Below are 14,676 nucleotides of genomic sequence, written 5' to 3'. Positions count from 1 at the left end.
GTGGGTGTTCCAACGATGGGCAACAAAAGTCGTCCTCCGAAAATGGCATTGGTTCTCGGATTCTCGGCGGCACAATAATTTTTCGGCGTCGTGTACGTCAAAATCAACTTTCCCAACGGCGCATTCACTTGACACCACCGGCGCGAGGGAGCTAGTTCTCAGATTCTCTATAAATGCAAGTATGAACAGTGGTTCCTACTTGCATTGCTCGATGGGCTATTTTAGCAATTTTAATCAGTCGAAATAGCACTGGGGGGTATTTAAGACTTTTTATCTTCTAACCTACGGAAATCTAACACCGGGTACCAAATTGTCGCAAATTAAAAGTTCGGGTACCACATTGTCGCGATTTCAAGTACGAGTACTAAATTGGCACTCGACTACAGGATACCTATCGGAAATCTTCCCATACAAATATATACAACAAAACCTTGTATTTTATATTTCTAAACCTACATTTGCACTGTACATAATTGTATTTGTACTCTTCCCAAATTGGAAGGAGTATAAATATGAATATATAGGATGCAAATATATACAAAATAATAAAAAATACAACGCTTTACACTCTACATATTTGTTGTAGTTGTACTCTTCCTAGACTGAGCCTGAAGGGTAAATAGACTAATGGAGGACATTTTGGTCCCATCCACGAGTATAGCTTCCATTCGGTTCACAGGGGGTGGTTCTTGTCTTTAAAATATTGTGGACAGAGGCCGTCAAAAGGCAAAATATCAGCTATACATATTTATTACTATCCACCAATAGATCCAAAATATGCTTGTGATATTGTGCATCGCAAACCCTCAAATGTTCTTTTTTACTATAGAGAAAGGTGCAAGGGAATTTCTTCCTCCACCCCGCCCCACCTTGGTCATTCCTATTTATATACTTATAATTTTGTTTTTTGAAACCTACCTATAACTATTTTATATTATCTAATATAATGTATTATAATATAACATAACATATATTAATAGTTTTATATAATATATATGTATGCATGTATGTATGTATATTATGTTATATAATATAGTTGGGGCAAGTAGACAAATATCATCCCCACTCCGTCCTTGATCCCCAAAGTTTTGGGTTTCCCTTAACTCACCCCAAACCTTGATCAGTGGTTACAAAACCTCCCAAACCGGGGCAGGGCGGGACTCCATGGGGATGGGTCAAATTGCCATCTCTAATAACCAATAAGCTCTTAGCCAATGTTGGCCACCACTTGTCGGTAGGGATGGTAATTTTCCCTATCCCCGCCAAGTACCTAATCTCTCCCACCCAATGGGGTCAGGGATGGGGATTGTTTTGGTGGGGCAGAGATGGGGATGGGGATTGTTTGTTGGGGCGGGGATGGGGATGGGGATTAATAAGAATCCCCAACCCTGATTATATATTAAATATACATTATTATATATGATATCATTTATATTTTGTATATATATAAATATGTTTAAAATCTTATTTATATTTTAAAATTTTCTTTTATTTAAGTAAATTTATTTTTCAAAAGTTCTATTAATTAAAAATTCCATGGATTCGGGTCCCCACGAGGAACCCACTTCCGACGAGGTCAAGGATGGGGAATATGATCCCCACCCCGTTGCCATTCCTACTTGTTAGGTTTCTCTATCGAAACGGGTATGTATTTCTTCCATGGTTTAAAAAAAATGACCCGGAACCGGAACTGTTCTGACCACCGGTTTTTGGGTTGATAGTTCGAACTGACGATCCATTTTGACAACAAAAATTAAAAGTAAAAATGGCAAAAAACCGTTGAACAGGTTGATGGTTCAACAACCTGGACAATGGGTTGTTAACCGATTCAATGGTTTTTGGCCATGAACCGGGTTTGGGGTAAAAACAGAACCGATTTCCTGGATGATTCCCAGGCCGAACGGTCCAACCGTTTGAATCAACAACGGTTCAAAAACCATGATTTCTCCCAACTTCTTCCTCTTGCAATTTTTTTCTCTGATTTTGGGATTCCTTACCATATTAAGTCTTTTGTTTTTTTCATCCACAGCTAGTCTCTTCCGCCCTCCGTCGCAAACCACCACTTAGCCACCCATATCCTCAGCCTTTAACACCACCACCATCAGTGTTCCCCTCTCCCATTATCTTACAAATATTCAGTTATTAGTTTATATATTTATTTTGGGATTTTTAGCTATTCTCTTCAAATGGTGTTAACTCTTATTGTTTAGAATCGTAGAATGCTTAAAATATTTTTGAGTTGAAGACCAAATCGTTGATTACTCATTCATATATAAAATTTTGAAAAAGTATTGGTGAAAAACTTTTCGGTTATAGATATCCTGTTAACATGTTTGAAGAATGTATAATAAACGTTCGGTGAAAATTTTTCATTGAGAAATGTTGGAAAAAAGGTTCGAATAAATATTTGGTGACATAGACCTATCAAATGTTGGAGAAAAAAGGGATAATACAAATTCGGTGATAAGAATATTAAGGTATAAAATTTGGGGAGAAATATACTATAAAAGGTTAGAAAAAAAATATAAGATAATATTGGTGATGGATATCATAAGAAAGGTAGTAAAAAATTAGAATATGAAGGTATAAATATAAATGTTGGAAAAATTTTAATATAAGATTAAGGGATGATTATAACAACAAAATTAGAATATAGGTTTGGTGATATCAAATCAATGACAAAAAAAAAAAGCATACATCATATATATGAAATGTTAGAAAAGAAGATATAATCATTCATAACAAAGAAAAAAATCACATCTTACATCCCAAAAAAATGGTGGGAAAAATAAAACCACATATTATATCCTATGGTATGTTTGGATGAAAGAATTTAAATTCAGTGAAATAAATCCAAAATTAATAGCTTGGATTTGCTTGGTGGGATTGAGATGCATGGAATCAAAAGGTGTGGTGTAGACTGATTCACACAATTTGTCCATAATTTAGAACAGATGTAAATTGTGGTATAGTGTGAGTTAGTCCATGTCACAATGGTGTGGTATGGGCTAAGTCTACACCCACCAATTTCTCATCAACATTATAGAACACTCCTAAGTAGGGGTGTAAATGGATCGAATTTGAATCCGATTAGAAAATTCAATATTCAAATTTGATTTAATATCTGATGGATATTGAAAACTAATATTCGAATTCGATTCCAATTAAATATTCGAATATTTGATTCGATTCAAATTCAAATAATTAATTATTTTAGGTAATTAATAAATATATAAAATAAATATTTTATTTATATAAAGTATATAAAGTATATAAATATATAAATTATTTATATAATTTAATTATCATATATAAATTATATAAAATATTAAAAAACTTTATATATTATATATAAGAATTAAATAATCGGTTAAAATCGGATATTTATCGAATAGAATTAGGTCATATCTGAATTCAAATCCGATTAGCTATTCAGTATGAATAAGATATCCAAATTCGACCGATTAGAAATTCAAATTATCCGAATTATATTCGATTATGTCTAATCTCAAATTTGAAATCGGATTTTCAAATACCGTTAGCACCCCTACTCCTAAGTTGTTTTTTTCACACAAAGTGAAAATGTTTTTTTTTTTCTTTTTTTTTGCACAGAAAGTGAAAACCATGGATATGATCTCATGTCTAGTGTTATGTATAGCAAGTTATGTGCAGCAGATCCAGATTCTAAAAAGGAAACTTCCTTCTTGTAACAGCTCAACTTGATCTATTCCATTTTCCAAGAAGGCAATAGTTCTCTTCAAGGTTCAAAATATCGATACTCCCGATACGCCGAGTATCGGGCGTTTCGATACTTGTTTTTTTACTTTTTTTTTTTCAAAACTGGTTCAGGGGAGCCGGTCTAGGACCCCTCCATCCCCAGAACCGGTCAGACCCCGATACACCCACTGTAGGGACGTATCAGAAGGATCCTGTAATGATATGTATCGGCCGATACGTAACGATACTTTGAACCTAGGTCCTCTTTTTGGTATTTGGAAAAAAAAAGGTTCTAACAAAGGATAGCACATCCCCACAGATCTGAAGATCACTGATGCATAAGATTCCAAGGAAAATCATAAGTAAAACTCTCCTATATCACCAAACTTTGCTAATCAATCTGCTGCTCTACACGTGTGCAAATTGGATCTCCCATTATCGCGCTAGGCTTTGAATTCTCCAATTACATTGTTGAGGTTGTCGATCATCAGCTTTTGAGTAATGTATCCGTTCAATCCAAATCTCAAGCTCCAAGGAGGCAATCATTCAAGGCAAATATTTCTTGATGGATGATTCTAAAAACTGCCTAGACCTGAACACGCGTGACAGAAGTAACACCAAACCTCCATGCGTTGCAAAATAAATGTTCACCTATGAAAATTAATCTAATAGGCGATCCCTTATAGAAATTGAGCCTAGCAAACAAGGTTTTTTTTTTTTCCATTTTGACAATTACCTAGAAAACAAGAAATTAAGACTATTTAAATAGAAAAAATGACTGACAAATGCACTTTTACACCTTGTTGCAGCAGAAGATTTACCAGAGAGAGAGAGAGAGAGAGAAGGGCGGAACCGGGGTGTAAAGATCCCCCTTCTCAGAAGCTCAGAGGAGGAAAGGGGTAAAAAGTCAGAGCCACCAAGGGGAGCAAAACGCCCAGGAACAACAAGATGCTGCAGCCATGGAGGAGCAAAACGCCCAGAAGCAGAGAACGCCCACCTGAAGCGGCCTCCAAGTTCCCCCAATCAAACCCCATCGGATGTGGTGGCAGTGAAAGAGAACGCCCATTTGAATCGGCCTCCAAGTTCCCCCAATCAAACCCCATCGGATGTGGTGGCAGTGAAGGAGAACGCCCATCTGGATTTGCTCCAATGCCACCGATAGACACCACCTGCTGTTAGGAGAGGAGGGAGAGAGAGAGAGAGCGAGTGAGAGAGAAGAAGAAGAAGAAGAAGAAGAAGAAAGAAGGAGAAGAGAGATAGAGAGCGAGCAAGCGAGAGAGAAGGAGAAGAAGAAAAAGATCAGAGTGAAAAAAAGAACGTTGAAAGAATCAAGACCAAATAAGAAAAATGAGAAGTCAGCTTCGCTCCCTGAGTAACTCCAATACAAAATAATAAATACCTTCAACTTCAAGGTATTTGTTGTGGGTCCAGGTCCAATTTGCATGCAAGCAATTCTCGTAATAAAATAGGACCCTTTGGTTACCCATTTCATATGAGATCCACAGCAGTACATCACTAACATGAATTAGACCGGGGAAGTCTTGCCCTACCAATAACAAAAGCAACAATAACAAGGGAGAAGATGCAGGTAAGTGACCTAAGACAGGCAAGTTTTGGGACTTTAAAGGAGTCTATGGATGATTGGATTCTTTGTGTCACGGTCACCCTATATTCATGGAACAAATTTCATCTTGGACCACCTTGTCACAGGTTATAATGATTAAGAAAACACTTTGTTTATTGATAACTTTTAATTTACAATAAAAAAATGGAAAACATGGACAGATATTATAAAGTACGGATACAAAGGTCGACATGGATTAAAAACATATAGCTGATGCAAAAGGGTCCTCATTGAATCAAGAACTAGAGCAACATGGGGGCATAAAATATGCCTCCTGCCAATTGTGGCCCCCTTCATTCAAGGAATTTCCAACTTCAGCTGATGATAGGAAAAACAAACCAAGAGCATACTAATGAAACATCCAAAGAGGCCCTTGTGACTGTTAGCATGGGCGTATCAACTGTAGATAGATGATTTTTTTTCCCTTTAGCTGTCAAACTACCTCATCATCATATCTTCGGCATCATCTACAATGCAACCTAGACGGTGCAAGTGTGCAACAGTATCGCCCACTAGGACCAACTTGGCAAGTTATCGTATTAGAGAAATGTACCTCTATCTCAATTGCTGTGCACATTAAGAAAGAACTCAAAGAAGCGCATTACACATTTGCATCAGTGAACAGGACAGAAGAATTTACATAGTCTATTCTGCTGTATACTAGACGCCGGAATGCCGGGAGAAAAATTTTAGGTGTCATCTGAAAGTGAAACAAAACAAAACACCATCCTCTCAGACATTCGGGCATTGTGGTCTGACCTACTCTTCTCTTTGATCAAGATTCAGTTAGTCCTATTGGCAAGAAATAAGGGATCCTCCTTGTTCCGGTAAATATTGAATAACTGTGCGGAGTGGTTAATAGCCAGTTTTTTGCATTCCTCAAGCCCTCTAGGATCATACTTTTCCAATTCCTCAACAGACTTCTTTAGATCTCCTTGTGGGTCCCCATCAGTAAGAAACTCAGCCAATATAGTGCCCCTAGAAAGAAATGTCAAGACTGGAAATATTAATACGTATACAGTTAAAAAAAAGCAAATTAAGGGTGTTCGGCAACGTTATAATTTTGTTTTTCAAAACAAAAACAATTGCCACATCAGTAAAATCAGCTTGCTTTTTGCTGATGTAGCAGTTGTTTTTTGAAAAATAAAATCATATATGTTGGCAAAAACCACTTAAGTCAATAATAAATGTTTTGACTTCTCATCTCCTGGTTGAACTGTAGGTGGTGGTGCATATGAGATTGTTGTGATGGGATCCATCTCAAGACAGTTTATAAAAATTGACTGGTTTCATACCTCAATCCAAAGCCTATTACCATTGTTCTACCAAAATACAACAGATCACTCAATTATGTAACTAATAATGGACCATCCCCCATTGATTTACCTGAAACTTGGTACGTTTTGTTCTCTTTTTATGAAAAAACAAAAGAAAATAAAAATAACTACAAAAGCACATAGCCAATAAAATACGCACTTTGAAGTTCAAAACTTCCGCTGCAAAACTTTTACTGTCAATGAAAGATGTCAAAGGATCCAAGAAATGCCTCATCTCTTTAGACAATTTGGGTTCAAATTTTTTCAAGCATTTCTTACTTATGGAACATTATCTTTTCCCATTTTCCAACAATGTTCTGATTCTTTATGTTTTTCGAAAAAACTTGTGTACACATTCCCTTTAGAGTTTTTTCCATTCTGATTCAAAATGAACGTTTAAAATCTCTGCAATAAATAACTATTTATTTATATACTTTTTTGGGGTCAGGTGGGGTAGTTGATTTGCATTCTTCTTCACATCTTTTTTCAGAGTATCATCTTATTGCTCCTTATCAAAGCCAGTGTTTGAAAAGTGCAAGGCGCACAATTTAAAAAAAAAAGCTAAAAAATTAAAAAAAAACAAAAATTATAAAACATAATATTAATAAAAATATAAACTTAAGTTTTAAAATAGATGTTTAAAAAAACCTATTATCTAAAATTAAAATACATAAATATAATATGTAAAGCATATTCAAATGAGAATTTAAAAATGAAATCAAACATATAAAACATTTTCAAGCATATAAAACCCACAATCTCTTTTTTTTCTCAATTGCATCAAGTAGCTAATGTGACATATTACATTCCTAATTCTACGAGTCGCCTTTGTGCCATGCCCCTTGAGGCAAGCCCAAACAAGTCCATGTTAGGGTCTTAAATTCTTAGTTTTCACACAAAAAATAATAATTTTATAGTTTTAATTGCTTTTAAGAAGATATTTTATTAGGATTAATGAATGGACAACCGGAGCTTCGAGAATCCCCTATTTGGTAATGTTGTCCATTCATTCATCCTAATAAAATATCTTCTTAAAAGCAATTAAAACTATAAAATTGTTATTTTTTTGTGTGAAAATTAAGAATTTAAGACCCTAACACGGACTTGTTTGGGCTGGCCTCGAGGGGCGTGGCATGGGGGCCGGGGGTGCCAACTACCAGACTCAAAAAAAAAAAAAGAAAAAAAGGTAAATTTTCAAAAGGCGCACGCCTGGGCTAAGGCGCAAGGCGCACCAGGCGTGTGCCTTTTGAATGGGCTGCGCCTAGAACCTGGGATAAAAAATGACCTATAGTTCAAAATGCTAAATAGCCACTAAAAAGAACCATGCAATTCAAAACTTACTGGTTACCATAAAGAGGTCATACAATAGCAAATTCCAAACTAGTTAGGATTTGGTTGGTTATCTATCAACTAAAGTTTTTGTTCCCCATATAAATATAAGAGAAATACAAAACAGGGAAAAAATAGAATGCAATGGTCCATACCCAAGGCTATTGATAACCAGATACCTGTACAAGGGTGTCATATCATGTCAGTTCAATTTTTTTTTTTGGATAAGTTAATTGATTTATTACATGAAAGAAAAATACAGATACAATCTCATTTATAATCAAATACAATAAAATAAATTTTTGCAGTTAAAAAAAATACAGATAACCATCCCATGGAGAGGCATGAGCTGCATCCTCTCCCCCCCCCCACCCCCCCCCCCCCCCCCCCAAAAAAAAAAAAAACATAACAGAATCAAGCTGCAAATGAGCCCAAAAAGAACTGTTCCCTATTTGCCCCTTGCTTGGCTAGACAATACAAACAAATTCCTTGTTAGCCACTTGAATTTTTTAACTTCATTCTTAAAATACCACACTACAGACTCTGGATTCTGTAGCCAACCCACTACCACCTTGGAGTCACCTTCAATTTTTTTTTGATAAGTAACAATAAAAATTTATTAAAAAGAAAAACTTGATACAATCCTAAAGGCAGGTGTTAAGACAACACCCCCAAGCCCAACATCTCCTATTACTCTCCTACATCAACACAACAGAATAAAAAACAGAAAGAGAAGCCACAAATGCACAACCACTGCATCATCACACAACAAATACTATTAGGCATAGATTGATCTTCCACCCCACCAAATTCTTCTACATCACCCTCATCCCAAATTTCTCCCCCTAAGGCTTCAGAACCTTTCTCATATTCTCCTCCTTTCTCTTTCTTTTGAGCTGCTCAAAAGCTCTCCTGGCAAAGCTTTCTCCTCCTAGGAAAAACAGGCCCAAAGCCTTGCCGACTTCCACCTGCCTATCAACTAGAGTCTTCAAGTCCACACTTCCTTTCTTCATTTCCTTTTGCTCCGGCAACATTTTACCAGAGGCCTCATCTACATCAGTTCTATCCCTGCATGTAGTCCCTGAACAGTCAGTCTTTTTTTACTTCTCCCATTGAGGCCACAGCCACCGAAGTAATCATCTTACCAGCCCCTCCAGAAGACGGAGGACATTCCAGACTAGGATTCACAAGATTCTGTATTTTAAATTTTATTCCCCTTCTTTTATAAAATCTTTTATACTTGTTCCACACCTAACTGAACTGTAAACTGTACACCTTGAAGGGCAGGCTAGTAATTCCGCCCTAGTAGAGTTCCCAACTCCTAGAGGTCCCGAGTAAAAGAGAACCACATTACCAGTCTCATTCCTTAGAACCCCTCCCATCCCAAAGGGGCCTGGATTATGTTGACTACTTCCATCAAAATTCAGCTTCATGAAACGAAACCTTCAAGAGGGAGTGCCCAGCTTATACTCATCCTCACCTTTAATAGAGGAGCAACTTGCCACTATGACCAATTCCTCCATATATCATTGAAGGGAATTACTGGAATAAGTCCAGGATTTCAACCACCAAATAACCCTATTTAGAATACACTCATTCAACTCTTGTTGATTTTTTTTTTTTTTTTGAAAAGCGAAGAAGTGTACTACACACAACGGGGGGTAGTACGTCCCCAAAAATCTGCAAAACAAATAAGAAGAAGGGAAGGGGGAAGGGAGTTGATACAAAAATCTAAGGAAGGGGTAGAAGAAGAAAGAGCTTCATGAGCAAGCCTATCCGCTGCCTGGTTAGCTTCTCTGAAAATATGCTGGTACCGAAGACCTCCCTCGAACAAAACTCTCCTCCTCAAGCAGCAAGAGATGATACCTTTCAAATTCCAAGGAACTTCCACCTTTTTGTTGAGGCACGAGATGACCAATAATGAATCACCCTCAATTATAATAGGATGCTCCCTATAGTTTGTCACTTGAATATGTGCTTCCCAAGCAGCCCATGCTTCCGCTTGGTTGATGGTACAAGTGTCAAGTTTATATGCTTTAACCGCTAGCACCCGACCAAGATGGTCACGAACAATACTAGCCACAAAACATTTTCCATCACTGTTACAAGAGGCATCAAAATTTATTTTAATAGTGCCAAATTTTGGAGCACTCGAAAAAATTGGTTTCCACACTGTCCATTCGGGCAATGTCTTTATCTTTGCTCCCATCAAGAAACTCCGAAAACATATCAAGAGCTCGTTCCAAAATAATTGGAATGGGAGTTGAAACATTATTGAAAGTTTTCTAGTTCCTATTTTTCCAGACAGCCCAAAGAACAAAAGCTAGTTTTTCCTTTACTAAAAGAATCTTGTTTTCCTTTTTATTGCCGACCCTTGTCCACCAATCACTTAAATTTTCATTCTCATTTGGTCCTTCCAGGGGAGTGTTTAAGGTAAGCCACATTTGCTTTGTGTGGGCACAATTTTTAAAAATATGATCAGTATCCTCCTCATCCCCACAAAAAGCTACAAGAGCCATCAATGTTATATCCACTTTTCCATAGATGGCTTTTAGTAGGAAGCCTATTGTTGAGAAGGAAAAAGAGAAAAGTCTTTATCTTTGGCGGCATTTGATGTTCCAAATATTAGCAAGCCAATTAAAGGTACTGTTTGGGTTAAGAATAGAAGAGTACTTCAACAAATAAGCTATCTTTATAGAGAAAATCCCCTTAGGGTTGCACCCCCTAATAATTTTCTCCTCCATAGAGTTAGGATCAATAAAAATTGTTTTAATATCTTGCCAAATTTGGTCAGATACCTCCGCCTTTATTTTGTCTTCATTCCAACATTCTCTTCCAAAATCAATCATGTCCGAGACTTTAATGTTATGGTTTGTCATAACCTCACGGTTAATGGTTTCAGATAGAGGTCTGTCATAAACCCAATTATCATGCCAAAAGCTAATAGACCTACCATTTCCTACTTGCCAACGAGTGCCTTTCTTAATGAGATATCTGGCCAGGAGAATACCCCTCCAAGCCCAAAAGATACCATTTCCTTCCTCAAATATTTGCTTTTGATAACTTTCACCCATAGGTTGTCCTCATTTATGATCCTCCAACCTAACTTTGTTGGGCTGGCCTCATTAACCCAGTGGAGCTTTCTTATTCCCATGCCACCCCACCTTTTAGGGGTGCATGCTTTTTCCCAATTCAGCAAATGAAGAGATTTCTTCCCATTTGAATTGTCCCATAGAAAATCCCTTTGAATCTTGTCCAATTCGTCTATAGAATTTTTTGGGATTCTAAAAGAACTCATTATATATTGTGGCATCATGTTAGTTGAAGAATTTATGAGGGTTAATCTACCCGCAATTGATAGGGAATGTTTTTTTTCCAATTTGCCAATTTTTGAACCATTTTCTCTTTGATTTTTCCAGAGGTACTCTTTGTAATTCTTCCAATGATTAGGGGAGCCCCAAGATAGGATTTAGAGTTAGTTTCCAATGGGATTCTAAGCATTTTGGATAGCATCTTTTGAAACCTATGGGGCGTGGTTTTTGGGAAAAGCACCGAAGATTTATTGAAATTTGGGCATTGGCCCGAGGCCTTTGCATAGTTTGATAAGATTTCCTTGATTTTCAAGCAGCCTGGGATAGAAGTATTTGCAAATATAAAACAGTCATCCGCAAATTGTAGGATGGGGATCTTTGGTCCCCCTCTCAAAATTTTACAGCCAATCTGCTTTTCACTATCCATTGCTTCTTTTTCCAATTTCTTGGACAAAGCTTCTGCACAAAGAACAAAAATATAGGGAGATAGAGGATCTCCTCCTTGTCTAATGCCTTTACTTGGTTTAAATTCATTTGTTGGACTCCAATTGATTAAAATTTTATAGGAAGCAGTTCTGATACATTCCATGACCCAAGAAATCCATTTTTCATGAAAACCAAACTTTTTCAAAGCTTTATCGATAAAGTCCCATTCCAACATATCATAAGCCTTCTCCGTATCAATTTTACACGCCATTATCCCTGTGCTTCCTTTTTTCTTCTTCATGGTGTGAATCATCTCATGTGCAATTAGGATATTATCGTTTATCTGCCGATTGGGCACAAAGGCACTCTGATATGGGGACATGATATTATCTAGGAGATGTTTAATCCTATTTACAAGGATTTTAGTAATGATTTTATAAATGACATTACACAGAGTAATTGGCTTGTAATCATTCACAGTTTCTGGGTTCTTCTGTTTTGGGATGAGGGTGATAAAAGTTTGGTTTAAAACCCCACACAACTTTCCACTGTGAAAGAAGGCTTTAACCACATTCCACATTGAATTTCCTATAATATTCCAATTTTTTTTTTTTAAATAAAACATTAAGGCCATTCGGGCCAGGAGCCTTGAGATCCTTCATAGACTCAAGAGCTTCTCGAATCTCATCAATTGTAACATCTCTGAATATTTGAACATTTTTCTCCTCAGTAATGCATTGATCAACCTCATTTATAAAGTTTTCAACTCCATAAGTGCCTCCAGATTTAAACCTCTGCTTCAATTTTTCTATGAGCTGGTTTGCAATACTTGATTGGTTGGTGATCCATTCCCCCATATCATTTTTAACTTTTACAGTTATATTTCTGTATTTCCTAATGGTAGCCATTGTATGGAATAACTTATTGCTTCTATCTCCCAAATTGATCCAATCAATTCGCGCTCTTTACGCCCAGTAGGCCTCTTCTCTTTCCAACAGCTTATCAAGTTGTTTTTGGAGCACATTTTCTAGATTTTTAAGGGTAATATTACTTGGGTCATCTGAAATGTTTTTTTTGAACTTGATTTAATCTATTTATTAGATTTTTCTTTTTTTCAAAGGTGTCTCCAAATTGGGATTTGCTCCATTTCCTTAGCTCTTTGGCAAGGTTGTTTCTCTTTTTAACAAATTTGATCGCTCTAGAACCATCAACTTCAATGTTCCAACCTTTACTTACAACCTCAGCAATATTTGGGTCCATACACCACATCATAGTTTTCAAGGCATCTAGGCGATTCTGGGCGACACTGGAGCGCCTAGGTGATAAAAATTTTATAATATGAAAAACTGACTTTTGGCTAGTTTCCTAGTTTTATATACCATTCAGCATGTATGTTAATTGAAAAATAGCAATTCTCTTTATTAAGAACATTAAAATTCCTCTAAAAATGTGGCAAATCATCACATCTAAAAGATAAAAACCTTTTACATATATTAATTTCATTATTTTCAAAAATAATACTACTATAATAAGTATTTAATAGAGCAAATTCATATTAATTAGCAGCTAAAGAAGGTTTTAACTTTATATGATAAATATTCAAGATGGAAAGTAAAATAGAAAAAAAAACAAGGATTGAGTTTCTGTTTTATTTAATTAGAGAGAGAATAGAAAAAAAAGAACTTTATTATTCTATTGTTACTTTCCCCTTTCTTTTCTTTCTTTTCTTTCTTTCTTTCTTTTTCTCTTCTCAAAACCCTTTGATCTTTTAAATTTCAATAGTAAAACATTAAAACAAAATATAATTGATATATATAGCATATAATAAAATGTATTAACACATACATTAATAAGATACATCAATATAAATGATATTATAAAAGGCACCCACCTTGTCATTTTTGTCGCCTAGGTGGGCGCCTAGTTGCTAAAAGTCAAGGCGTTTGGGTGGGGAGTGGTCTGAAGCAGCGAAAGGTAAGTTTGAGAGAAGAGCATTTGGAAATAATCCTCTCCAAGCTTGGTTTACAAAGACCCAATCAATTCTTTCTAAAATATTTTTGTTTTTCTAAGTAAACTGATTTCCTTTCATTTCCAATTTCATAAGATTGCAATCATTCAAAAATTCATTAAAATTCCGAATTTGACTAGGTTGAGGATCTCTTCCACCTAATTTATTTTCAATTGATTTAAATTTGTTAAAATCCTCAATTAAACACCATGGACCCATGGTATTTACAGCAATGTCCTTGACCCAATTCCATACAACTCTTTGCTCACTCTTATTTGGCGAGGCATAAATAAAGGTGCACCACCATGATTTGTTTGTATCAATTTCATTAACAAGGAAGTGAGTCATTCTATCATTAGAGAAGGTAAGTTGAAGGGTGCAATGAATCCGGTCCCAAAGAATCCAAAGACCCCCAGAAAAACCGATTGGATCAACGAGGACATAATCATCAAAATTAAAATTTTTAACAATTTTTTTTGCATGGTCTGGATTAACTCTAGTTTCCATAAAAAAACAAATAGCAGGCCTATGAGGCTTAATTAAATTAACATGTCTTTGCAAACGTGACCTACCAGCCCCCTTACATTCCAACTAATAATATTCATTTGCAAACTAAAGAATTTTCAGGACCCATATTGTCCAAATCTTCTATCATTTTTTTTCTTGCAGCTGCTGTCATGGGTTTCTTTGATAACAATTTCTTCAGCATTCAATATCTCAACATTGGCTTGAACATTTTCTTCCCACTCTTCATCTATTAGATCATCATCAGCATCTTCATCAGCTTCATTTCCTTCTCCTTCAAAGTCTTCATCTTTATCATTCAGATCCCCATCTTGGAATTCATAGTTTTTGAGATCGTCCTCATTTACAACTTTATTGAATTTGTAACTTTGCAGGAGATCTGGGGTTTTGAAAACCATTGTTGGTGTAGTTTGTTCTTTT

At 36.0% G+C, this 14,676-nt stretch overlaps 1 protein-coding gene across 4 annotated transcripts in view; it reads right to left on the bottom strand.

The window, feature by feature from the left end:
* Window positions 1–4,371: 4,371 nt before the first annotated feature.
* LOC104603956 (uncharacterized) overlaps window positions 4,372–14,676 on the bottom strand; it is a 28,890-nt gene continuing 18,585 nt past the window's right edge. For 2 of the 4 annotated variants that reach the window (XM_010268141.3, XM_010268142.3), the window contains exons 3-4: window positions 5,117–6,319; window positions 4,372–4,889 (exon numbers count right to left, since the gene is read on the bottom strand). In XM_010268141.3, coding sequence (XP_010266443.1) covers window positions 6,124–6,319 — 196 coding nt within the window. In that variant the 3' untranslated portion in view covers window positions 4,372–4,889; window positions 5,117–6,123. Of the gene's footprint in view, window positions 4,890–5,116; window positions 6,320–7,782; window positions 8,166–14,676 lie in introns of those variants that run through there. The other 2 variants (XM_088901808.1, XM_088901810.1) reach the window with 2 other exon arrangements.

Source organism: Nelumbo nucifera, chromosome 3 (genome assembly GCF_055504915.1).
Source record: "Nelumbo nucifera cultivar China Antique chromosome 3, China Antique-T2T, whole genome shotgun sequence".
NCBI classification, from domain to species: Eukaryota; Viridiplantae; Streptophyta; class Magnoliopsida; order Proteales; family Nelumbonaceae; genus Nelumbo; species Nelumbo nucifera.
This window is presented reverse-complemented; position numbering and strand designations above follow the sequence as displayed.